Source organism: Chanodichthys erythropterus, chromosome 10, assembly GCF_024489055.1.
Source record: "Chanodichthys erythropterus isolate Z2021 chromosome 10, ASM2448905v1, whole genome shotgun sequence".
NCBI lineage: Eukaryota > Metazoa > Chordata > Actinopteri > Cypriniformes > Xenocyprididae > Chanodichthys > Chanodichthys erythropterus.
This window is the reverse complement of record NC_090230.1, coordinates 47,023,925-47,051,724: the sequence shown is the minus strand read 5'-3', so window position 1 is coordinate 47,051,724 and position 27,800 is coordinate 47,023,925. Positions and strand designations below refer to the sequence as shown.

At 35.6% G+C, this 27,800-nt stretch overlaps 1 protein-coding gene across 3 annotated transcripts; it reads left to right on the top strand.

Annotated features, from left to right (window-relative positions):
* Positions 1-561: 561 nt before the first annotated feature.
* On the top strand, positions 562-26,730 carry slc7a1a (solute carrier family 7 member 1a). Of its 3 annotated transcripts, none has more exons than XM_067397970.1 (12): positions 562-665; positions 11,428-11,893; positions 12,101-12,259; positions 12,514-12,682; positions 15,257-15,390; positions 17,226-17,448; positions 20,321-20,457; positions 23,195-23,297; positions 23,398-23,603; positions 23,674-23,825; positions 25,201-25,309; positions 25,514-26,730. In XM_067397970.1, exons 2-12 carry the CDS (start codon positions 11,524-11,526, stop codon positions 25,702-25,704), a joined length of 1,953 nt encoding a protein of 650 aa, XP_067254071.1. In that variant the 5' UTR covers positions 562-665; positions 11,428-11,523; the 3' UTR covers positions 25,705-26,730. The 3 variants fall into 3 exon arrangements, with proteins under 3 accessions (XP_067254071.1, XP_067254069.1, XP_067254070.1); XM_067397968.1 differs by lacking the exon at positions 20,321-20,457 and adding an exon at positions 19,841-19,980; XM_067397969.1 differs by lacking the exons at positions 562-665; positions 20,321-20,457 and adding exons at positions 10,532-10,583; positions 19,841-19,980.
* The last annotated feature ends 1,070 nt before the right edge of the window (positions 26,731-27,800 follow it).

Below are 27,800 nucleotides of genomic sequence, written 5' to 3'. Positions count from 1 at the left end.
TCCCAGCTGGCCAAAATACCATCACATGCAGGCTACGCACCGCTACGCACACACAACGAGCGCATTTACCTCAGAAAACAGCATTGTTTTGGATGTTCAGTAAGTTCCGTCTGAAAATAGGCGATACGTCATAAAATCCGACCAATCACGTTGTGAATGTATCCCTATGCCTGAAGGTTCGGTATCTTTTGGTTCGGTGATAAAATAGCCAATGTGAACGCTAACCGGACCAGGACTAAATGTTTTTTTTTCTTCTTTGTCCGGACCAAATGGACCAAACGAACCGAACTACAAGTGTGAACGCACCCATATTATGCTTCTGCTTTAATACTTTTAATAATTTATGAATGCTTTATTTGTAGCTATTCCCTTGAAGACACCATTTGACTCTTTGAATGGCAGTTTCTCTTTAGCGAATAGCAAAAGTCGGGAGGAGCATTTACAAAACCGCAGTGAAACCCGATCCCACGTACCTTACACATCACAAATGATGACACCCCCCCCCCCCCACACACACACACACACACACACACACACACTCACACCACCTGTCAGGAGACTCAGCCCACATAAGTTAACCAGAAGCCTCAGCTGGAGGACATAATCTGAAGGAAGTTTTCCTGCAGCACAAGTATCACTGGATCCAGCCTGATCTGCTGCTGACGGTAAGACCCAACATCTGTTTCAGCTAACACAGTTTCCTTCCTTTAGGCGATTTTCTAAAACTTCCACCAGTTTTGGAAATGTTTTGATCATTACGCTTTTACTATAGTTATTATAGTAAAAATGAATCCGCGGCAGCACATGATGGTTTAAATAGCTAAGTTACTTCACATGCAGCCGTTATCACTCCAGGCAGGAAAACGTGGGACGGAGCGTACGGGGTCTCCCGACGTCTAATGTGGTCTGAACTGCAGGGAAAAGAGGGGATAGCTGCGGACAGTTAAAATGTTTTTAGGTTTATGAAAGCTGTCGCCCCTAAACCCGTGGTTTAGTATGAGACACTCGCATGCAGATTCGTTGATTTTAGTGGGAGCGTTCTGGTTTATTTGCGTTGCGTCGAGCGCGTTTAGTATGAATGGCGTTATAGGCTTTTAATGGTATTTTTCTTACTTTCACCACTATTTTGTCGTTGCATGGTTCGTCTGCTAATTATTTAAATCATAAGAAGTAACAGACAGTCAGCTGTACGATGTAATTTGCCAAGAAAAAAAAAAATCAGAGAAAAGGTTTTGTAATGCAGTAGTATATGCATTATATGTAAATAAAACTATGAAAGACAATTAGAATAATAAATATTCTTAATAAGAATAATAAAAATAGAATGTTATAAAGTAATGAAATAAATTTGGTTATACATCACATAAGGCTACATGTTTTAAATAATAAAAGCTGGAAAATATTCTGTAGGTAAATCTTTTCTATTTATAAGTGATACCGGAGTCTCTTCTTCTAGTAAGAGTAAACTGATCTAAAAGAGCGGCGTGTCACCTCATGCCATAAAAGTTGCAGTAGCTAGTCTAAAGTTATTACTGGCAGAAAAAATGCCATTATATGATTTATATTAGATTAATTTAGCAGATTTTGTCTGAAGGTTGTAAACTTTTTCCAGTGCTGCAAATATATAATGATTAAATAATTTATTATATTATAAATGTTAATATGCAATGTTTTTTCATTGCTATAATGGAAAACATCGTAGCATCAACACTGACTAACACATACCATGAACTGTATTTATATGTAAACAATGCAAGTGCTCTACCACTAGGAGAAGTTTTCTGTTGAATGGGGCCAGTAGGGGTCTTTATTTACTACAGCTGAGTCACTGTATGTGAAATGTTTCTTCCTCAGACCAGATGGTTTCTGTAACAAAGAGCTCTTTTAATGCTCCAGGTTTTTTCAGTAAATCCTCACAGGCTGCTTGTAGTTTAGAGACATTATTCATTGTCAAATGTTTTGTAGTTTTTGGATGAACCTGTTGAATGTTTACATATTACATAGATCACAGTAAAGAGCACACAGAACAGCTCTGAAGATCTTTGACTGTTTTTGTTATGTTATTTATTTGCTTATATATATATATATATATATATATATATATATATATATATATATATATATATATATATATATATACACACTGCCCTCCAAAAGTTTGGAAACACCCTAGAAAAGTGGGATTTTGGACAATATTGGCATGAATCCTTTTTAATTTGTGATCATTTTGCACTGATAAGGGACAAGACAAACTACGAAAACATATTTTATTACACAAACAGTTTAGACATAGAAAAAACGTAAATTTTCGATTAATCAAAATATCCACCATTAGCAGTTATCTGACCTAAACTGGGTTCTAATTGGTTCATTGTATTCTAAACTTAATTGGCAATCAATTGTTGAAGCTATTAAGGTGTGCTGACCCAAAACTCTTTTACAAACCTGGGCCAAGTTTAAACCAGTAACCAAGCATCACAGCTGGCAAAAGGGCATGTCTGACTTTGACATGTATATATCGCCATTATTATGTAATCAAAATGAAAATTATTATTGCTGGTCTTCGATGATAATGTCAAGTTTCTTATTTGAACCGAAAAATGTATGCTGATATTGTCCAAAACCACACTTTGCCAGGGGTGTTTCTGTTTCCAAACTTTTGGATGGCAGTGTATATAGATGGAGATACAATACTAAAATGTTTATGTGTGTGGGTGTGTGTCTGTTAATGAATCCCAAACTAGATGCTGTTGACCCTTACAATATTATTACATCATCCCTTGAAAGGCTTTTTATTGTGCAATATGAAGACCACCATAAGACCTAAAATTCAATGTTTATTTGTCCTCTCAAAACCAAAGTAATCAGAAACCATGAGCTATCTATCTAGATGGAAGTAGAAGTGTTTTGCTTATCTTGTGATTCGTGACCTCGTGGCTCATCCTGCAGGTTTTCTGTGTTATGTCAATGGATTGATTAGTACATTTCTCGTAATTGGGTCACATGCATCTATGCCCCCAACACATAACGTGTTACCTGACATCTCACGTATAAAATACTAAAAACAAGCCTAAGTGGTGGACTTGTGGTTTAGAACCAGGGCTGCTGTTGTAAAGGTTGCAGGTTTAGTCCAAGGCTTGTAATTTAAAATAAATGTGATTAGCTGGCCATCGGCCAATTAGGGTGTCTATCAAAAAAGGTGAGTAGATCGATTTTAAAGCATTAAAATACATCAGAAAATGGTTATAAACTAATCTTTAGATTGTCAAAAAATGTGTTAATATGGGTTTTAGACTGGTAAAGGGTCACAGATAGATTATAATTCCACTTTTGCTGCAGTATCTAAATTTGTCTAATTTTATCATGTCTGAGATAATATGTCGCAGACACAAGGTCTGAAGCCACAAGCACAACAAACAACATTGCAGTTACATACAGTAAATGAATGCTTTTTCTATAAAACATTGCAAAAACTGCAATAAGGTGTTCAGATGGGGCTATTAAGGAGGGACCAGGAAGAGGTAACATTCCTTATTTCCAAAATAAACTTGTCTTGTACCAACATATGTTGGCACACATTCAAGCACAGTTCAACTATATCAGTTTTATGTCAGCGGTAGCTTGTTTTGGGGTGTGTGCAATATGGGCCTCTCATTTTGAGGCCCCAGACTGTCCAATTTAGTACCATAATCAGTCATCGCTTGTCAGTAAAATGTGCATTAGTTTCTTTGAAAATTACATTATAATACATTTTCATTTAACTTTTATTTTACCAGGCAAGCTACTTAGAACAAATTCTTAATCACAAAAGCAGCCTGGCTTAAATATTTAATATAATTATATTAAATATAATATTTAATGTAAAATAACTTAAGGTATAACTTTAATCACATTAATATTAAATAACTATAGGTATTTAATATTTATATATATATATATATATATATATATATATATATAACAATTTTGATTTTGTCAGTGTTAAATTTAGTTATTGTTAATACAGTCAGTTTTTCCCTCCTGTTCATGGTGTGAGACTAAAAATAAACATGGCAGGATAACACAAAAAAATAACACAAGAAAAAAAATATATTATATAGAGTAATTGTTATAAAAATTAACCCAAAGTCTAGACCAGTAATGTGCACTGTATACACACAGTTATGAAATGATTATTAGGGTAAAAGTTGAAAATATTTATACATTTATTTACACAGATAATTTATATGCATCTTTTTCTTTTATTTTTCTTTCTTGCATTAAAGGGATAGTTCAGCCAAAAATTCTGTCATCATTTACTCACCCTCAAGTTGTTCTAAACCTGTATGAATTTCTTTCTTCTGCTTAACACAAAAGATATTTTGAAGAATTTGGGTAACCGAACAGTTGACTTCTATTGACTTCCATGGAGAAAAAAATACCATGGAAGTCAATGGGGCCCATCAATTGTTTGGCTACCGACATTCTTCAGAATATCTTCTTTTATGTTCAGCAGAAGAAAGAAAGTCATACAGGTTTGGAACAACTTAAGCATGAGTAAATAATGGCAGAATTTTAATTTTTGGGTGAACTATCCCTTTAAAAGTAGTCTGGGTGTCTGTCCTCTTCAACCTATAGTTTATAGTCTTAAAAAATGACCGTGATTTTAACGGTAAAAGACCGCTACGGTGAAAAACAGTTAATTGGTTTACAGAAAGTTTCCATACTATATATGGTGAAAAACTGTAATAGATCTAACAGTACATTTAATGTAATTTTACGTTAAAATATTACATTAAAATAAAAAAGTTTTTTTTACAATATAAACCTTTAAATTATACGGTTCTGAACTGTAAAATAGATAGTAAACTAAGCGCAGACCCGTAAAACCTAAAATTGCTACCATATTTTTTATGGTTAAGTTCTGGCAACCACAGCTGCCGTTTTTTTTACAGTAAACCTTTTACCTTAACTGGGGTCACTCTACATAGAACGTGCTTCATGAGAAGGTTAGTGACAGTGTCACAGGTGGAGAACTGGCTTTGCTCCCAATGACAGACAGCTGAGACTCTGTCCACCTTGGCTACCCTCCTGCCTCATGTTGGTCGTCCTTTTAAAACTGTCATGGGTCTTTATCTGCAGGAAGAGACACTGATTTAATTGTTTTAAGCCGATGAGTGAAACTTCTTCATGTTGCTATTATAAACAACTAAGGCTTAAGACTTTAAGATGTACCAACTAGTCATGAAGAAAAAGTAGATAAAGCATGTTTTCTTATAATATTGAGTTATTTGAGGCTACCTTGACATGCTAGAATTTATTCATAACCAAACTTGTTTTCATTTTCTTGTTGACGATTTTGTTGAAGTAGAGAGGCAGACAGAAGGAGTCTTTTCACCCCGTTGGCTGGCTGTGAGCACGTCCTAAATGAATTTAGACATTCCTGCCAAAGACCAAAACTGAAGAATGTTTGTCACATACATTCCAAAGTAAAATAACAGTCACAAGTTTCTGGGCTGGTTGGATGGTGCCAGGTACATTGTGCCCACTTTAAACACGCTCATGTGATTGGACGTTCACAAAAACACATCAACAAAACATGTTCATTTTCTTTCTGGGTAGACACTGTGCCCTTGACCCTATTTCCTATCTGAAGCCTTGCTGTTTCTAGAAGGGACTTGTGTTGTGGTTGTTATGATTCACTAAACATTTGTGACGTCAGTACTCTAGCCCGTATTGATGCTAGCGTAGGATCAGTATGCCTAGTTCACATGCTGATGGGATTTTATTGAAGAAATGTTGTGATTAAAAGTGAAATAAAAAGGTACAAACATCCCAAGGCTAAAACTTCAGACCGCCTGACTGCACGTTTAACACCATAACAGAAATTCGCCCACTGATTGGTTCCCAGGCATCACACCCCTGCTCTACCCACCTGCTTAATTTAGCCAGATAAACTGCATGTGTGTGTCTATGGTCACCTCACTAGTCCTGACTGAGCTGGAATGTTGAATGATGGCACTATTAACCTTACACAACCCTGCCCTCATATGAAGGTATGGGGATTTATTTAGATGTGATTTTTCCATACCGTTTCCTGCAGACAGAGTGCTGCAAATACACAGCACGTGACTGTCATGTATGATGTCGTTCAAGAAGTAAATAATTACTCAAATGCTAATGCTAATAGACATCTTGGTTGTGTTTATATTTAAATATTAATTTTGTCTCAGATGTTTCATCTGAAAAAAGAAAAAAAAAAAAACGTTTTTACATTCAGTAAGTGTGTAAGGCTATGAAATCAGCATTGATGGAATACCAAATCTTATTAACTCGTTCAGTTGTTTTAGGTAAATCATAGCCACATTGTGCTATTCACTTCCATGCCTTATTTCGTTCCGTCATTTTGGCCATGATTTAACTACATTAAACAGTTGACAAATTAGTAAGTTGTGGGAATGAATTCTTAATTTGTGGCCATGATATAATTTATTTTTTCCCTCACATGTGGGGCTCTTTTGACCCTTGTCAGCATTGTATTCTAAATTAAATAAGGTTGTTGATCGAACTTAAATTTTTTGATACCAGTAAAATTTCACAATTCTTGATTCCAATTTCGATACCACAACAAAACGTACTAAGCTAACTAATATAAAGTTCAATTATTGAACACAAGTAAACAGTCAGTAATAAAATAAGAATTAAAAAAAATAAATTACAAGCGTTAGCACAAATAAATAGAATTTAAAAAGACAAATTAAATAAACAGTACTTTGATTTTTCAGGTTGGTCTAACAATAGTATTTAGGTACAGAAAAAAGTAATCAAATGTAAAATAACACTGCTTAGTCTTCATTGTATGAATGAAATACTGATTCCTGATAAAACTACGAAAGATATTTGGTCAAGAGCAGTAAGTGATTTTCTCTTTTTCTTTTGTTTCTTTTGTTGTTTGATTAACATCGAGGGCTTAAATTTGTATATATTTGTCCGTTTAAGCATGATAAAACACGAAGGAAAATCCAATTCAATATCCAGTGAAAATTCTGTCAACTGTTCTGAGCATTTCAAAATCAAACACAGCGTGACTTTTGACTGCAGACTTTAGGGTCATGGCAAACCCCAACACTGAAATTGATAACCATTGCTTATAAATCTCTTCCAAAATGCCTTCATAGCATTTGTGGTCTTTCTGCATTCCTACAGCATGCCATATTAGAGACAGATCTTTCAACAGGTCTGATGTCACACCAGTAGAGCAGTTTAGACCAGCTCACTCAGTGAATGCTGGGATATCTGAATGAGGTCCAACTGGACAGAAGACCCTCAGGAGCAGATTGTGCTTGGATTACTTAAAACCAAAGATAGGAAATGATTTTTTGTCAAAAGTTATTAGATGAGAGTGCAAAATGTTCCACTTTCTCAATAGGTGAAAAGACTGAAAGCTTTGTAGACCTTACAGTGACTTTCTGCCGCCACTCCTGATATTAAGCTTAATTTTTAAGCTAAACTTAATCTAAATGGTATTTATATATTATTATTATTATATGCATAATTATTTTACATGAAATGTACATGATATTTTATCTGATGTAGCAAATACATCATATAATATTATATGTAGAGATTAATTTGTCATGTCAAGTGCTTTAAGCATATATTTTAAGGATGTTCTCCTATATATTGCAGTTGTTTCATATATATCTCATATATAAAAAACAAATTTACTTCATTCACACAGTGTCATAAACTCTTGCGTACAACACTGGTTTCTCTTGAGACCTTTTGCACTCTGAGACTTCTCCTGGAGCGCATGGTCATGCCGATTGCTAGAGTCTGTTCAGAAAATAATTGTGCATTTGAACACAAAAAGACATGATTTTTACTGATCCAGTCTTGTGCACAGCTTTAAACCTTTCATAATACCTTTGTGAAGAACTCTGGTTGTCTTTACTTGGTCAAACTGCTAATCTCATTTTAATGAACTCTGTGTTTAGATGTGGGAAACATGGCTAAAGCTTGTGTTTGCAGTTTCAGCAACAGGTTTGTTCCAGTCAGGCCCTCATGCCATGCTTGCGTGATTTAAATGACAACAGTTAAAGGTGCAGTACTGCTCGAGTGACTCTGCTAACCTGCTTTCATGTTGTGCGATCCATGTTTCTGACATTCAAGACATCCGATAGCCCCCGAAGCACTGCGGGAGAGAAAGCAAAGGTCGCCACCTCCACGTCTTTGGAACTTTCCATTTAAGTGTGACAAGTGTGACAGGAAGTGAGTTCTTATGTCCCCTTTTCTGTTTAGATGGTAGCTCCAAAGACCTGGGTCATGATTCACAGTAGCTTAATTTATAGGCTCATTGTTAAGGAATATACATTCAGACCAAAGCCTCACATGTTACTATAGGTTGAAGTAGTTAAGCGACAATCACTATTTTAAAAAAAAGTGTTTAGTTATGCTATGTGTTTATAACAAAATCTGCATTAACTACATTAAATTACAAGCTATGTTAATTACCCTGTGTCTCAGTTACCATGCTAAAAAATAGTTTAAACCAACCTAAACTGGATTTTTTAGTTTTAGCTCCCTGCTTGGTCAGACAGGTCTATTTTACTGGTTTAGGGACATTTGGGTCAGACTGAGGGAGCAACTGGTTGACCAGCTTAAACCAGCTACGACTAGATTAAAACCATTGACCTTAAGCAGAGCAGTTCTTAAAGTGTGCATCCCAATGCTTGGCATAAGTGAAGAGTTATTAATCTTTATTGCAACATATCATAACATATCTCAGTGCTTCATTGTGCCATAACGATATGTGGCTAAAAAAAGCTGCACTTTTTTAAAGCAGCTGAGCTACTGTCATACTTTTGAAAAATGTAGTAATGTGACAACTTTTAGTTAGTTACTCCTGAAAGGTATTTTCCTTTATTCTGTGAGAAAAAGACCAAATTTACTGCTTCACATCTGTAGTCCCTTAAAAAAAAGTTTTTCAAGTGTGCTATTAGTATACTTTTTTGAAACTATAAAATAATACAGTACGCTTTCAGTCTACTTTTTATAAACTGCACTTAAGTATAGTTGACTGAGTATATTTGGCCTATACTACTCAATATTTTGATTGAGATATACTTAAAATTATAATTAAGTATTCTAAGTATACTTGGCTTGTAGCTGTTTAATTTTTTGATTGAGTAGCCTATTAATTGCTTTTTCTCCTAGTTTTACGTACTGTCTTATAAACTTACATTCTTTGTAAATATTGATTGATAAAGAAAACGGATATGTTCCTAATTCTGAGTATCTGAATTTTTGTGTAGGCTAGTCCACTTTTAGGGTACATAGGAATTTACTTCAAATCTACTCTACTCTTTCCCCACCACTGACTGAATTTTCAGGCTATCAGTGTTTCACTGTTATACGGTAGGGGGCGCTATTATGCATTTTCTGAAAGAGTACAGAATTCCTCTGGATCAAAACACAGGAGAAGAAGAAGCTGAAACAAGTGATAGAAGATTGCGCATGCAAATGTAAAATAACGCAATCATCAAACATTAAACAGCATGTAAATCAAAACTGCCTAACATTACTGAATGAAATCTCAACCCAGGACTGTGAAGTTTTGGGGGTGTTGATGGACAGTGTTCATTCAAATGTTGATAAAAAAGGATGCATGAAACTAGAATTAAGTGTTTTTAAAATGTAGTACAGTTAAATGCATATTTCAAGTATAAAAAATTAATACCTAAATAGGAACACAGCAGTATACTTAAAGTGCAAAAATAATATATAAATAGTAAACTATAAGTGTGTGAAGTTATGTTCACCTAAAGAAAACTTACAAGTATAATTGCAGTATAAAACTACTAAACTAGTAGTTTACTGAGAGAAGACTTCAAGGTGTACTTTTCATATACTAAAACGTAGGCCTACTACTAGTATTAAAGTAGTAAACTACTAGTATGCTTATGTTCACTTGTAGTACAGATGCAGTACAAATGAGTAACATACAGTAGTTGTGAACTAGTTTACTACTGTTACACTTATAGTACACTTAAACGTATACTTTTTATATACTAAATTGGGCCAATTTAGTCTCAAGCAATACTGAAATAATACACTTACAAGTTTGCTACTAGTACATTTATATTAGTATACTTATAAAGTATACTTAAAATATACTTGAACATTACTTAAGTATACTTCATAAAATGAAGTATACTTCTTTATCATAAGGGGTATGATGGTAGCTTCACATAAAGAGATTCATTTGCATCTAATTAACTTCTCAGAACAGGCTGTTCTCACAGAGCTTGTGAACACAGATCCCAGTTGTTCTTTTGCAATTGCATGTATTTTTGCCATTAAGTTCCGCTCTCGGTTACGCAACACATGTCAGTTTGTATGAATATGATAGATTATCCCCCGGTGGGCCTCTCCAGCTCTGCCACCAGTCACATTTTATGGATTTCACTCCATGTTACTCAACACTTGGGAAAAGTGTTCAGTACTTAAGCTGGAGACAGTGCAGCTGTATGAACTTATTGACTGGAGAGCTGCCGCCCATTTTGAATCTTGGACTTGCCCAGTGTGCTTTTCATTCAAGAGAGGTTTGGTTACGATTCAGAATACAGCGTAGAGTTGTCTTGCAGTATTATCAAAAACATGCAAGTTTTTTTTTAGCCTTTGGCTACAAGTTTAGGTGGATATGTGTCAGTGCTCGGCACGTTTTTAGGCCATTAAAAATCTTGACAGCTGCTATCCTCCCCACAAATGTGCTGGTTTGTGTCCTGGAGCTTAGGAAAAGGACATAATGTTTGCAGTGCTTAAACACTTATCTCTGGTGGAAAATATCTGGAAAAGTCCTTGTTATTTTGGTCAAACTGGGAAGGTGTAACAATTAAGCACCATATAATTGCTATAGCATTTTGGTTTATCTCTGGAAATGAATTTTGTGGGGAATTATTAAACAATCTTTAAATCTTGTCTTGGACTAAATATGGACAAAAACCTTATCAGACAAAATGATTGGATATTATTACAGTACTTTGTAACATATTGTAACATTACCCAGTCATTTTTGTTAGGTTTAATATTTCATTGACGTACTGAAGTCATAATTTACTTTTTGCAATGAAAATAAGATATTTTGAAGAATGTCCATGCTGCTCTCTTTCTTTTGTTTGGCGAACAAGAACAATATTTTAATTTTCAATTGTTTTCGCATTTTTTAACATGTAATGGTTTTGTTTTGCTTTGCTTGGGTTTGTTTTCTTTTGCCCAACTACAAATAATCATTATTTGGTTATAATTTAATGATTTATTTTGAAATGTGACATTTATGGCAGCAAATACTGATATATTTTGCATCCCTAATCATTTGACATCATCTACAGTATATAGACTGCCACTGCCAGTTTCTCAAGTTCATTACTTTGTGTTTTCTTCCCACAGATAAACAACACTTCTTAACAACATTCTAAACATTGAGAGAGTGAAACGGTGGTAAAACGAAGCACGAAAAGAGCCTGGCATCATATCGAATCAGCAATGGTTTTGAAAAAGCTTCTGCGTTTCGGGAAACAGCTGCTAAGGGTGAAGGTTGTCAATTGCAACTCAGAAGAATCACGTCTCTCCCGATGCCTGAACACCTTTGACCTGGTGGCTCTTGGTGTGGGAAGCACGTTGGGAGCTGGGGTGTATGTCCTGGCCGGTGCTGTGGCAAGGGAAAACGCTGGACCGGCCATCGTGTTGTCGTTCCTCATCGCGGCCCTGGCCTCAGTGCTCGCGGGCCTCTGTTATGCAGAGTTTGGGGCGAGAGTGCCGAAAACAGGCTCAGCGTACCTGTACAGCTACGTGACTGTAGGAGAACTATGGGCCTTTATAACTGGCTGGAACCTTATACTTTCATATGTTATAGGTGAGATGACACAATATCACTTGTAAATAATAAACAACTACATGTATTTTCCTATAGGCCTACTATATGTGTTTCTTTTTTAGCTAATGTAGTTATTATTTCTGTGAAACCTAAACTAAGATGGCACAAATTGTTTTTTTACATTTCTTTATGTGTTTTTTTTTTTTCTTTATGTCTTATGTTACTTAATCTGTAAAACCTTTTTAGGAACCTCAAGTGTAGCCCGAGCTTGGAGTGCCACGTTTGATGAGCTGATTGGAAAACATATTGAGCATTTTTGTCGACAGTACATGTCCATGAACGCTCCAGGCATTCTGGCGGAGTATCCAGATATGTTTTCTGTATTAATCATCCTCACTCTCACAGGTAAAACATGACTAGACAACCAATTACATAGGGAGCAATGACTGACTGATAGAATTGTGTAATTTTCATGTTGTGTCTTCTACTGTAAAATATGTGAAATACATTTTTAAAACATGAAATATTCATTTTAAAACAGTGATTGTGAAACACACTCATTCATTCTGAAAATGAAAGCTTTTTCAATGTATATATTTAGCGTCCCTTTGTGTTGACTTTGCTCCGTAGTGTTTTGAACTACGTTTTGTTTGCTGTAGGCCTGCTGGCCTTCGGGGTAAAGGAGTCAGCCATGGTCAATAAAGTGTTCACCTGCATCAACATTCTGGTGCTGCTGTTCATGGTTGTATCTGGCCTGGTCAAAGGTACGCTGAAGAACTGGAACCTGGACCCTGATGAGATTCTCAACGTAACTAATTTCACCATTAAGTGAGTTGTGCTTTTTATGACTTTTGGAAAACATTCTTGGAATATGTTTTTTTTTTTTTTTTTTTTTTTTTTTTTTTGAGTATGCTATTTTTGTGATGCTATCAACACCAAACACCAACACCAAAAAAAGAAAAAAAAAAGAAAGCAAAGACTTCCAAACATAGGGAAGCTCTGTTTATTATTTTGTGCTTTGTAATCTTGTTAAATACCAAAAGTTATATCAACATTATCTCAAGAGAATGAGATGATAATAAAAATGCTTGACCTCTGTAGATGTACACTACCATTCAAAAGTTTGGGGTCTGTACGATTTTATTTTTAAAGAATTTAATAGTTTCTATTCAGCAAGGACACATTAAATTGGTCAAAAGTGAAGCCATTTATAATTTAAAGCTGCTGTCCACAGCATTATTAGCATAATTATATAATGAGCAAGTAATGAATCCATTTTTCAAACTGAATCACTATGGATGTGTTTATATTTGGACAATTTTAGACTGGTTCGGGTCGTACTACTGCGGAGCAGCACAGTACTTTGCGTGACACATCATAAACATAGACAGAAAGAAGTAGCTCCGGCTACAATGTTCTTCTGCAAGATGCATGTAATTATGTTTATTAACCGCTAGAGAGCCAAGAGTTACGGACTGCAGCTTTAAAATAAATGCTGTTCTTTTGAACTTTATATTCATCAAAGAAACCTCAATATATTAACAAAGTCCCTTTCAAGGAAAGTCTGTTAACTCGGCGGCGGCGGCTATATTTGCATCCAAGACCAAGTCATATCTATTTAAATGGGGGAATCCTGAAATCTCAAAAACGGCTTGGCGAACTCACAATTAAATAATATATTTCAAATCAGCAACAAAATCTGATATGAACTGTCTCATAAATGTTGTTTCTTATGCTCATATAGAGTTAAAAAAGCATATTTTTCAGGCTAGACAAGTCAATGCGCATGCACAGACCTAATCGGGAGTCTCAGGTTTTTATGAGGACCTTCGGGGCTTCTAACGGCAGCTGCAGTGATGCAATGACTTTATCAATCAGCGATTGGCTCTTTTACTTAGAAGGCGGGACATATTTTTCATAGTTGCAGTTTCTCCCATTCATAATAACTAATAGGAGTGAACCGTCTTTCTGTGTTTGTGATATTAAGCAAGCACTACTGTTTTCGATGTTTCCATCCAAAATTGCGAATTTAACTTGTGCATGAAATTGGAATATGGCGTAAAACATATGCGATTGAAGCACCGTTTCCTTCCAGTGAGTCGAAGAACACAAATCTTCCTGATAAAATGGCACCAAATATCACTAAGGAAAATGGAAGTTGCTGCAGTTGCCAATTGGTCATATTTTTTCATAAATAAAAAATGTCTTGTGCTTCAGAGCAACCAGACAAAACGCAACAATTTTACCGGTAATTTGGTAATTTTACCGAACCACTTTGATGACAGATTTTGCTCAGTCATCTCAAAATGACCATTACAACTTTTCAGATGCTGTGCAACGTCTGCTGGTTAGTCCAGTTTATGTAATACTATTGTGCAAAGTCACATGACTTTTTTTGATGCTCATTTTACCTTTATTTATTCGATAAATGTGTTTCCATCATAGTTTATGCGCATGTCTTCTTAGCGGATAAAAAATGATCCAACTCAATTGAGCGTAAAGTGTGCATTTTTTGTAATTATGGGCATTTTGGCATTTCCATCCACCAATTTTTATGCGATATCCCAAAATTTGCATAAAAATAATTGGATGTAAACATGGTTTCTGATCATGTAACACTGAAGACTGGAGTAATGGCTGCTTAAAATTCAGCTTTGCATTACAGAAATAAATTTCATTTAAAAATATATTAAAAGGGATAGTTCACCCAAAAATGAAAATTTTATGTTTATCTGCTTACCCCCAGTGCATCCAAGATGTAGGTGACTTTTTTTCTTCAGTAGAACACAAATGATGATTTTTAACTGCAACCGCTGCCGTCTGTCAGTCAAATAATGCGAGTGAATGGGAACTTCTACTATAAGAGTAAATAAAACTTGCATAGACAAGTCCAAATCAAACCCTGTGGCTCGTGACGACACACTGACGTCCTAAGACACAAAACGATCGGTTTGTGCAAGAAACCAAACAGTATTTATTTATATCATTTTTTACCTCTTATACACCACTATGTCCAACTGCATTCAGCATTCGCTTAGTGAGGTCTGATCGCGCTCTGACAACGGCAGTGATGTCTTGCACTCATTGAAGTATATGCGTGTGACATTATCTTTTATCTTTTCATATCTTTTCTGACGAGCAGGGCAGGCGAGAGCCGTGAGGTTACAGTTACTTTAATAATATTTCACGATATTACTGTTTTTACTGTATTTCTTTTCTTCTTTCAAAAACATTTTTAAAAGATCTTACCGACCCCAAACTTTTTGAACGGTAGCATATGTTTCACACATTTTTTATTGTTGCAGAGTCACAGAAATGACACACTTCCCCATGTAAATTATGTTTATCCCTTTCAAATTCAAATGTCTTGTTAAAATCGTCTTCATTACTCTCTCTGACCAGTACCACACAGCCCCTGCCTTCAAAAGAGATTCTGGGTGAAGGTGGGTTCATGCCTTTTGGCTTCACAGGGGTCTTATCAGGTGCGGCTACCTGCTTTTACGCCTTCGTTGGGTTCGACTGCATTGCCACCACAGGTACCTAAAGATCACTCTGAACTCTAGTGCTCTCAAATCTCGTGTCTAATCTTTAGAAGGCACCTGTTTTCTCCTTAAATTCGCTTGAAAAGGTCAAATATATGATGCAAGTCCACAAGTACGGATAAATTGTGCAAGAACCTTGTTTTCTACATAACATATAAAAGCTTTTAATAAGTGCTACAACAGTGAGACTATTATGTTACCTACATATTTGGCTTGCATCCATGTTGCTTTGGTCAAGGTTATTTAGAGTTTCCTTTATGTTTATAATCATCTTGCATGGATATACTCAGTGGATTTCTGCTTATGGTTTGCTTCTTTTATGGCAGCTCACTCCCCCACATTCCCTTGCATTCGATTGGCTAGAGTGTTTCAGGGTTTGTCTGGACTTGTCTCCCTCCCTGTAGATGTGGTTCACATTCAGTAACCCCTCTATCTACATGGTAATTTACCCATGTTCCTGTGCTTTCTCTGCCACTGCTGGCATGAACACACTAATCCTCTGTTTTATGCAGTGCCCTGCGCAAGGTCAAACCACAGGAACTTTTGCCAAAAGGGAACATGCTCACACTACTCACTGAGTCATTTTCTAGCTACAAGGCGTTTTTTAATGGCACAGTTAAATGTTGCCGAATGAATGTAAACCTAATGTGCACTATTGTTCAAAAATCTGGGGTCGGTAAGATTTTTTTATGCTTTTGAAAAGTTTCTTGTTCTCGTTTATTTGATCAAAGATATGATAAAATTTAAAATAACTATTTCCTATTTTAATATTTTTGGGGAAAAAATTATTTCAATTTTAAAATGTATTCTTCAGTGTGACATGATACTTCAGAAATCATTCTAATATGCTCATTTTCTGCTCAAGAAACATTTCTTATTACTATCAATGTTAAAAACAGTTATACTGCTTAATGTGTTAATAGAAAGTTGAAAAGAACAGCATTTATTTGAAATAGAAATCTTTTTTAACATTAGAAATGCCTTCACTGTCACATTGATCAGTTTAATGCATCCTCGCTGAATAAAAGTATTTATGTCTTAAAAAGAAATCTCACTGACCCGAAACTAGTATATGTACATACATAGTAGTACTATTTGTCATTAAAGGGATAGTTCACCGGAAAATGAAAATTCTGTCATCATTTACTCCCCCTCAAGTTGTTACAAACCTGTATAAATTTCTTTGTTCTGCTGAACACAAATGAAGATATTTAGAAGAGTGTTTGTAACCAAGCAGATCTCATATATATGTGATATATATGTGATGTATAAAGGTATTCCTCATAATAACTTTATTTCTTGTAATTGCAACTTAATTGCAAGCTTAATATCTAATATGTAAATCTGATGTGACTTTTTTATTTTTAAGGTAAATAAATGTTTAATTGTCTCACATGTACCCATTTTATATTATTTTTTTATTATTATTCCATAGCTTTTGTAGAGCCACTAATTAAAAGACAAGCAACTAAATATCCGTTTTCAATTTCACACAATAATGATCAGTCATGTCATGAGATAGGATAGGACAAAATCCCCACATATCAATAATGTAAAGAGCTGAAAATAAACCGGTGTCTTGTTACATTAATGTTCTCTTTGGAAAAAAAAAACTGTCTAAGAACACTTGTCATTTGATAGTCTGGGCATAGGTCTGTTTATGGCCTCCTTTGGTCCGACAATGTTTTTGGCATTGTGATGCAGCAATTAGCTACTGACATGTTGGGCCTTGGTGCTTATATGGATGATGCAGGTTTGAGTCCAGCCTGCATCATGCTATTTTCCATAACTCAATACTGTTTCTAAAAATATCCTGTTCCATATCACAGGTGAGGAAGTGAAGAACCCCCAGAGAGCCATTCCCATTGGGATTGTCTCCTCCCTCCTTATCTGCTTTGTGGCATACTTTGGTGTATCGGCCGCCCTCACCATGATGATGCCATACTACATGCTGGATAAAAACAGCCCTCTTCCCGCTGCCTTTAAGTACGTCGGCTGGGAAGGAGCCACATACGCCGTGGCGGTAGGCTCCCTCTGCGCCCTGTCCACTAGGTAAGCACTGATTTTAAGTCGTTTTAAAACACTATGGCCCAGTTTAGACTAAACCAGCCCCTGCATAGTAGAACACTAAAAATGTACCTGAAATAAATAATTACCCATGAATGGATGTAATTACCCTCAAGCCTGGTTGCTGTTTAAAAGACCTCAGTCATTTTGATAGCACAACCTTTGGGATGTTGTTTAGTTCAATCATTAAATTTTACTAAGTGAACTCTGACAACCTAAGGGAGGTTGAAAGGGTGCAGCAATGGTGTGTGACTGTGAGTATATTTTTACCTGAGGCAGCTCATATGAGCCCCTTGCTAAAAATACGAAAGGAAATTTGGTGTGCTGAGTTATGAATCCTGTTTCTCAGTTATGTAACACTCAGTCCAGGCCATGAGTGGGAATAAGGCTTCATGCCACATTTTTTCTGTCCATAAAAGCCAGGCAGTAATTAGTCTTATAGTTATGACCTACATGCATACACACCAGATGTTATTGCTCAGAAATGTTTGTACTATGAAGCATGAATTGTGTGTAATCTATAATGGGAAAATGTCTTCTGCATGATCTAAGTCCTAAACCTCTCATCCTTCTAACAACCCACCTAACTTCTGAGTCACTAATAAAAAACCTCAGTAGCTACAGTGTTGAAGTAGAATTATTGGCATTTTTCTTTTTGGTTTCCAGTTATTGCCATATTTTCAATATTAAAATACTATTTTGGAATCCATTCAAAAATGAAGTGTTTAATTTTATATGTTCAAAAATACCTACCTACTTTTGAGTATCGTCATGAAGTCTGGTCCACTTTGCAGCTTATTCTTGCTAAGGACTGCCCATTTAGACAGGAACATATTGTTTTACCAATGTGTATGATTAAGATTATACCTGCAGATTTATCTGATGTAGATGATACCATAATAAACAAAAAACTTTCACAGACATAATTAAAACAAAGCAAAATGCATAGTTCTGCTTATTGGTATCTGGTTTATTTGCTACTAAATGCTGTTAATGCTTGTCATAGTCAATATTTCCTCATGTCATATTCATTAATTTTGTGCATTTTATTTTAATTGACAAAAGTAATATTTTAGTTGAGGAGAATACAAAATTGAATCAATAGTTGTCATCATTATATAGATATAGTCAACACCACAGCTTTAACGATAACGACAGAGAAATATTGTTGGAATACGTTGATATCCCGTGAAACTTTTGTTCATCTTCGGAACACAAATGAAGATCTTTTTGATGAAAACTGAGAGCTTTCCTTCCCTCCATTGACAGCTACGCAACTACCACTTTGACACTTCAAAAAGTTCATAAAGAGATCGTAAAACAAATCCATATGAATTGAGCGGTTTAGTCCAAATTTTCTGAAGAGACTTTCTCTTTATATGATGAACAGATTTAATTTAGGCTTTTATTCACATATAAACTTTTTCTAAACAGAAGCTCAACCGAACCTGCTTGGCGCGCGAGAACAAACTTGTACCGGATGCTCAAACATGCTGTGTAACACAGGAGAATGAACCTTATTGGTTCTCACATGGTTCTGAGCGTCCGTTTACCACAACTTATGTGCGAGTTGATGAATGTTTATATGTGAATAAAAGCCTGAATTCAATCTATTCATCATATAAAGTGATCGTACCTCTTCAGAAAACTTGGACTAAAACACTCAATTCATATGGATTAGTTTTGCGATCGTTTTATAAACTTTTTGAAGCATCAAAGTGGTAGTTGCATAGCTGTCTATGGAGGGACAGAAAGCTCTCAGTTTTCATCAAAAAGATCTTCATTTGTGTTCTGAAGATCAATGAAAGTCTTATGGGTTTGGAGAGACATAAGGGTGAGTATAATAATAATTTTTTGGTGAACTATCCCTTTAACACTGAGCATACTGGTAAAAACCTGTGCACTTGAATCCCAGAAGTTGTGTAACACCAGCCAATCAAATGAAAAGCGTGTATTTGTAGGCTGATTTCCCTGAAGAGCAAATGCTGTGGCTATGTGGCGCTTACAAAACATTGCCCTGTTTGTTTGAGTGTCATCTAAGGCAGAAGGGATGGTAGACGCATATAGAAACAATCATTATTTTTGCAATGCCACTTGTTCACCACTAGTGCTTCAGAAATTACACGCTTTACCTTTAAAATCACCATTTGAATTTGAATCATTAAAAATTTACTCTTGAATGCCAAGAGATTAATGCTTATGCTCTTGCAAATATTTTATTTTTATGTGGGTGGTCTAATCTCTCTTCTGATTGGTGAGGGTGGCCTATTTGTGGCATGTATCTATCTTATAATAACACCACAGCAGTGTATGAATGCACTATGTCTGTGTCTCTCTTTTGCATGGCATGGTTTGTTTTCTCCACCTCTTGCGGCAGCCTGCTTGGCGCCATGTTCCCCATGCCCCGTGTGCTCTGGGCCATGGCTGACGATGGCCTGCTCTTCAAATACATGGCTGGAATCAGCGAGAGAACAAAAACTCCCTTAGCTGCCACTATAACGTCAGGCTTTCTCGCAGGTGAGAATGAATTTTAATGTTACTAATCTACTGACGTCGCGTTACGTTTGCAGTATCATGCATCCGTCCACTGGAGCATGTTGCATGGAAAAACGACATTTTCGCCACACTGAACGTAGTTGGCATGGGCCGGGTGATGCAGCCTGCCCCCAAAAGCTACGATGGGATTCATTTGATTGAGATTTTTTTTTTTTATTTTTTATTTTTTTTCATAAATAAACTGGATTTATCCCCTTTCTGCCTTTGACACAATCTCTGGCAGCTGCCCAGTTGGCTTATGTGTTTATTTCTATTTTCTTTTCTGCTCTCTTCCTTTTTTTTTTGATCATCCCATGATCAGTCTCTTGGGGTCCTTGTTCCCCCTCCCACGTATAATCTTTGCCATGGCCAGGGACGGTCTGCTCTTCTCGTTTCTGGCACGGGTGAGCGAGAAGAAGACGCCCGTCGTGTCCACTCTGGCCTCCGGGGTCATTGCTGGTAAGAGCAGAGGGCATTGTGGGAATGCAGGGTTCAGCCTCAGTGGGCTGCTTTTGTTGCTGTTAGAAACATCAGCTTGTACGTATCTATAGGGAGGAGGTTGGAAACTCAATGTTTATAAGACAAACATGGAGCAGTTACATGTAATTGGTATTTTTTTTTTTTCCTTTTAAAAATTATTCCAGTAGTTTCCTGGAATAAAAGTTTGTAAGACAGAGTTTGCTATGAATTGTTTGTTTTATTGTGCAAACAAAAGGTGATACCATGACGTCAGTTTTACTGTAGTTTTGTTTCCGTTTCATGCATAAAAAGAGTTAATAATTGCTTATGCTTTTAGCCTTTCCATGAATGGGGTACTAATGGCATTTCATTTTTTTTTTCTCAGATTTTTTTTTTTAATATTACCATTATTATTTTCTAAAGAGGAACTTGGCCTTCAGAAAGGAAATATAACTAAAAATAATTTGACTAAATATTAGAATTTGTTTATATTAAATTATATTTTAATTTAAATTCATTTTATATTGTATATTGTTATAGAATATTTGATAGTTGCCCGGATTTTTTTTTATTACTTTACGCATTAACGAAAAAACATTAAGATTTCACTCCCCACATTTCTCACAAATAATGTGAAAATGCTCTTATTATTATTGTCAAAAACATCAAAATGTACTATGTTAAGTAACATTTCCATAGGAAATAAATATGGGTCATTTTGACCCCATTTATGCAGTCTTGGGGTAGTAATATATAATTGTGATATATAAAATATAAAAATTACATTGATTAATGAAATGTGTAATGTGTTTTTATTGATAAAATATTTATAAAACCCCCTTTATTCATCCAGGGTTAAAGTAATGTGAGACAATTATTTACCCTATTTGTGGAAAGTGCCGTTTTTTATATTATTTTACATGTTTAAACAGGTGTCTATTTAATTCTTTTAAATATGTTGATAAATGTTTTGTAACAGTTGATAATCCATGAGCATTTTGAAGAATATTTATTATTTATTTATTAAATTACTTTTTGCTGACAAACTAGACACAAAGACTTTTAGGAGTATTTCTTGGTGTATATATATATCAGTCATGTGAAAAAGTTAGGACATCCTAATTAATTCCATGATTTTCTGTATCAGGGCATAATAGAAAATCATCTGATCCTTGGCAGGTCTTGAAATTTGGAAAATAAAACCTCAGATAAACAACACATGACATGCCACACCGTTTCATTATTTGTTTAGCAAAAATAAAGCCAAAATGGAAAAGCCATGGGTGACAAAGTTAGGACACCCTTAGAGGGTAAGTAACAGTCAGGCACTGCTAATCAAATGTCTTTGATTAACTGATTATAAACAAGACTAATATAGCCTCTATAAAAGCTGAAGTTCTGGCAGTTTGAGCGTCTGGAGCCTTCAGATGTGTGTTAACACAATGCCAAGAAGGAAAGACATCAGCAATGATCTTAGAGAAGCAATTGTTGCTGCCATCAATCTGGGAACCGTTACAAGGCCATTTCCAAACAGATTGAAGTCCATCATTCTACAGTGAGGAAGATTATTCACAAGTGAGTTGGATGTCCCAGCAAATTCACCCCAAGATCAGACGTGTAATGCTCAGAGAAATTGCAGACAACCCAAGAACTACACCTCCGACTCTACAGAACTCAGTTAACATGTTAAATGATAAAGTTAAAGTACAATTAGAAAAAGACGGGTCAAGTATGGCATGTTTGGAAGGGTTTCCAGGAGAAAGCCTCTTCTCTCTCTCAAAAAAAAAAAAACATGACAGCATGGCTTAGGTTTGCAAAGTTGCTTCTGAACAAACCACAAGACTTCTGGAACAATGTTCTTTGGACAGACGAGACCGAAGTGGAGTTGTTTGGCCATAATTCACAAGTTCATAAGTGCCAAGTTTGGTAAAAACCAAAAGAGCATATCAGCACAAACAACTTGTACCAAAACTCAAGCATGCAGATATAGGGCTGATGATTTTGGGCTTGTTTTGTAGCCACAGGACCTGGGCATCTCACAGTCACTGAGTCGACCATGAACTCCTCTGTATACCAAAGTATTCTAGAGTCAAATGTGAGGCCATCTGTGCGACAATTTTTATGGACAAAATTGGGTCATGCAACTGGACAGTGATCTAATGATTACCAGCAAATCTACAGCAGAATGACTGAAAAAGAAAAGAATCAAGGTGTTGCCATGGCCCAGTGAAGTCCAGACCTCAACCTGACTGAAAAGCTGTGGCATAAGCTATGCACAGACAAATGCCCACAAACGTCAATAAACTGGACCAACATGTAAAGAAGAATGGGCCAGGATTCCTCCAGAACGATGTGAGAGACTGATAAAGCCATACAGAAAATGATTACTTCAAGTTATTGCTGCTAAAAGTGGATCTACAGGCAATTGAACCATAGGGTGTCCTAACTTTGTCACCCATGGCTTTTCCATCTTGGCTTTATTTTTGCTAAATAAATAATGACATGGTGTGATATGTCATGTATTTTTGTTCATCTGAGGTTCTATTTACAAATTTTAAGACCTGCCAAGCACTAGATGATTTTTTTATTATGTCCTGATACAGAAAACATGAATGTTCTCTACACAGAACATGTAGCTTTGAAACCTTATTAAACTGCTCTTTGTAAATATAAATATCAAATATCAAACTATCCTCAAAACAGATGACCATATCTGATCCTCTTCCTTCCCTTGCAGCTATCATGGCTTTCCTGTTTGACCTGAAGGACTTGGTTGATCTGATGTCTATAGGAACTCTTTTGGCGTACACCCTGGTCGCTGCCTGTGTTTTAGTCCTCAGGTTGGCAGATGAATATAAAATGAATGCATTTGAAATATTTGTGTAATTGCAATTAGGCTATTCACATTCCACTTCTGTATAATAAAATTGTGATCTACAGGTACCAGCCTGAACAGTTTTCTCAAACATATCACATGGCAAACACACAGGAAGAAATGGAAATGAGCGAGACCATAAGTACGCCTAGCATGGGGATTCTTCCTGGCATAGAAGAGCGATTCAGCTTCAGAACGATGCTCTTCCCCGACATCTCTGAACCCTCCAACCTGTCAGGCTTCACTGTTAACATCTGCACAAGTCTGCTTGGTATGAAGCATTATGCTTTTTGATTTTATTCAGTTGTTTTCTGGGGGTTTCTAAACTGTGTCTGTTCCAGGTCTGCTGATCCTCAGCTTCAGCCTGTTGGCTGTCCTGGGTGGAACTGCAGTGTGGAATGTTGTCACTCTCAGTGTCCTGTTCAGCCTGTGTGTCATTCTCACGTTTATCATCTGGAGACAACCTGAGAGTAAAACCAAGCTCTCTTTTAAGGTTAGACCTAAAGGCGTAATACAAATACACATCTAACAGATTACCAGGATGTGGTCGCACCCAATAAAAACAGCTCTTTAGAGGTTGATTTACTATTTGTAGAGTTAGTCTCATTTAATCTAATGTTGATTGTTAATTATTAAAGAAAAATATTATGGTTTCTGTTATTATGTTGGGTCAGTGACAAGATGCTTGATTTTTGTTTTTTGTCCAGATCTATTTGAATTTATCCAAAAATATCTAAAAAATTAAATTCATGTATGCAGTTACTTTAATGGACCTCTTTTGTGATAAGCATGTTTTTAATTTCTGTATTAAGATTATTAAGATTATTTCATATTAAAATTTAACAGACAGCATGCCAGTACAGCACTGAGTTCTCTATTGTGTCTTATTGCGCTTAAATGGTTTAAAAGCATTTGCATGAATAAGAGCGTGATCATATAATGTAACGCTAGCTAAAGGAATGCAAGGGATGCATTAATTGCGTTAAATATTTCAACACGTTAAAGTGAAAAAATTTATTGCATGCATTGACACGTTTATATTGACAGCCCTAATATATATTGACAGCACTAATATATATATATATATATATATATATATATATATATATATATATATATACATATGTGTGTGTGTGTGTGTGTTTGTATTTTGACTCTTTTCAAAAATGATACATCTGATATTACAATGAAGAAATTGTTTTTTGAATGTTTTTTCTTTAAAAAAAGGTTTTAACTTCACAGATTATGTATATTTAAATACTTTTTCCACCGAATCAAAGTTATGTAATGTGACCAGTGAAGTAATGTGGTACAGTCAACAGGCAAAAAAATGATAGCATATAGACCCAGAATGCCATGACAGTGACAAGTCTCTTAAAATATCATCTAATTTAATGTTGTGTTGTATGACTTCCCAAATACATAAAGAAATTTATGAATTTATAATTGATATTTATTTTTTAAAAATTACCTTGCAATTACCTTAAAATTTCTTTAAAAATGTTTTTTAAAACCACATGAAACCATCTAGTGTTACTGTTAACTAAAGCTAAAACTTGTTAAAAATGTTTTCGTAACTGAAATAAAGCTGAAATAAAACGAAATAGAAAATAATAGATGAAAAACTTTAAACTTAAATTTTGTCGACAACCACCTGAAATACAAGTATAAGGTGAAGTAATAAAATTACTAAAACTGAAATAAAGAGTCAATTATGTATGTGTGTGTATATATATATATGTTTTCATATTAATTTTTAGTTTTAGTGATTTTGTTATGCGCTTTATATAAAGACATTCTTATAAGCTGTAATTCTGACATTCCAACCATTTTTAATTACAACAATAATTTTTCACATCTTCCAACAGGTTCCTTTACTTCCATTCATCCCAGTGGTTAGCATGTTTGTCAATGTGTACCTGATGATGCAGCTGGACAGGGGAACCTGGATACGATTCGCCATCTGGATGTCTATAGGTACAGTACATGCTCCTACACGAGCCAGTATGCTTGTCCAGAAACTTTTGAAAACTGGTCCAACTACTCGTAAACACTAGTTGTGCTGTTTGTAAAGATCAAATATAGGCTTTCAGTCATTTGACGATTATGAATGCCCTCCAGGGAAGCACTTGGCATGTATGTGGTCAATAATTTGTTCCATTATCCCTCTGTTCTCTCCAGGACTCATAATCTACTTTGGCTATGGAATCTGGCACAGTACTGAAGCTGCACTGGCCCATTCCAGTATGGACGAAGAACTGAGTGTGTACAAACCCGCCTGCGGTCTAAACAGGGACAGTGTGACCCCGGAGAAGGAAGCTTTCCTCTGTAACGGCCACGGATCACAGGTTGATGAGGATGGAGATCTCTAATGTGGAACAGTGTTACGTTATTTACTCAAACTTTACATTAGAGCACACCGCCGGGAGGTTGTGAGGAGCACAGGCCGTTGGATTCTAATCAGATGGAGCTCTTTGACAGATTTAACAATGTCACTTCCTTGTGACAAGGGTTTTGTTAAGTGCACACTACATGGGTGGAAGTATTTGAGTGTTCTCACAACTCAAAGGTTTTGTTTCCTACTTAAGAAATCTCGAAGAAACCAAAACAGGCACAGGACCTTTTATTGAGTGGCTTTAGAGAGAAAAAAATTGTGAGCTGCAGTATTTGATATTGATGGCTGCTTTTGTTAATTGATCTAATTGAACTTGTGCCTTTTGTCTTACTCTTGCAATTGAAGCTAAATCAGAGTTGTTCTTTCTGAATGTTGGATGTCATTGGGTTTTACTGAACATTGGCTGAACATGGCCTCACAACGGATGAGAGGAAGAAATCAAATCATGCTTGGCTTTTCTGCTGAATTTGTAGTACTGTCTGAGGTCCCATTAAGGATCCTTTTTCCGGCTGGTTTGAACCGCCCTAATCCAGAATTTTTAGTTTTTACTAGTCCACCCAGATTAGACCTTCGGGTAGTACTGCCACCTGGTGGTCTGGTTGAGCAGTTAACCAGCGTTAGTTGCTTTTATCCGTCACAGTGCTGGCTACTGTGTCTTCTGCGCAGATGGAGTCTGCTTCTTCGCTTGTGTCTTAATGTCATTAAAGCAGGCATTTTTTAGAATATTTGGAGAAAAGCTAATATCTAGGGGTATATTTTGATCATTTAAGGTGTTTGAACATATATCATGTTTTGTCAAGCTAAATTTTTTTCAAATTAAAAATTAGACAAAAGAGTGTTGGAATAAATTCTTAACATTTTTAAAGGTTTTTGAAAGAAGTCTTATGCACCAAACTAATTAATATAAATACTGTATAAACAGTAATATGTGAAATATTATTACAATTTAAAATAACCGTTTTCTACTGGAATATATATATATATATATATATATATATATATATATATATATATATATATATATATATATATATATATATATATATATAGACACACACACAGTTCATATATTATCAAATAAATGCATCATTGGTTAGCATAAGAGACTTCTTTCAAAAACATTAAAAAATCTTAATTATTACAAACACAAGTAGGCTACAATCAGTAGTCTAATCACTTATGCCACATTGGTTCTCCACCCTAAAGAAACTAGTCAAAGTTATAATAGTCAAATATTGCTGTTTTTTATTATTATTATTATTATTATTATTCTGACAATGGCCTTCGAGTTCCAGCTGTTATAAATTGATGCTTTTATTAGGATATGATGTTAGTAGGATAGAACATCGGTGAGTATAATCTTGGCAATATTAAATGTTAAAGGGATAGTTCACCCAAAAATGAAAATTTGATGTTTATCTGTTTACCCCCAGGGCATCCAAGATGTAGGTGACTTTACTTTTTCAGTAGAACACAAATGATGATTTTTAACTCCAACCGTTGCCGTCTTTCAGTCTTATAATGCGAGTGAATGGGAACACAATCTATAAGAGTCAAAAAAACATGCACAGACAAATCCAAATTAAACCCTGCGGCTCGTGACGACACATTGATGTCCTAAGACATAAAACGATCGGTTTGTGCGAGAAACCGAACAGTATTTATATAATTTTTTACCTCTAATACACCACTATGTCCAACTGCGTTCAGCACTCAGTGAGAGATGTCTGATCGCGCTCTGACAACGGCAGTGATCTCTCGCACATAAACTTCAATGAGTGCTAGACATCACTTCCATTGTCAGAGCACGATCAGACCTCACTAACCGAGTGCCGAACGAAGTGGCGTATTAGAGGTAAAAAATTATATAAATACTGTTCGGTTTTTCGCACAAACCGATCATTTCGTGTCTTAGGACATCAATGTGTCGTCACGAGCCGCAGGGTTTAATTTGGATTTGTCTGTGCATGTTTTTTCGACTCTTATTGATTGTGTTCCCATTTACTCACATTATAAGACTGACAGACGGCAACGGTTGAAGTTAAAAATCATCATTTGTGTTCTACTGAAGAA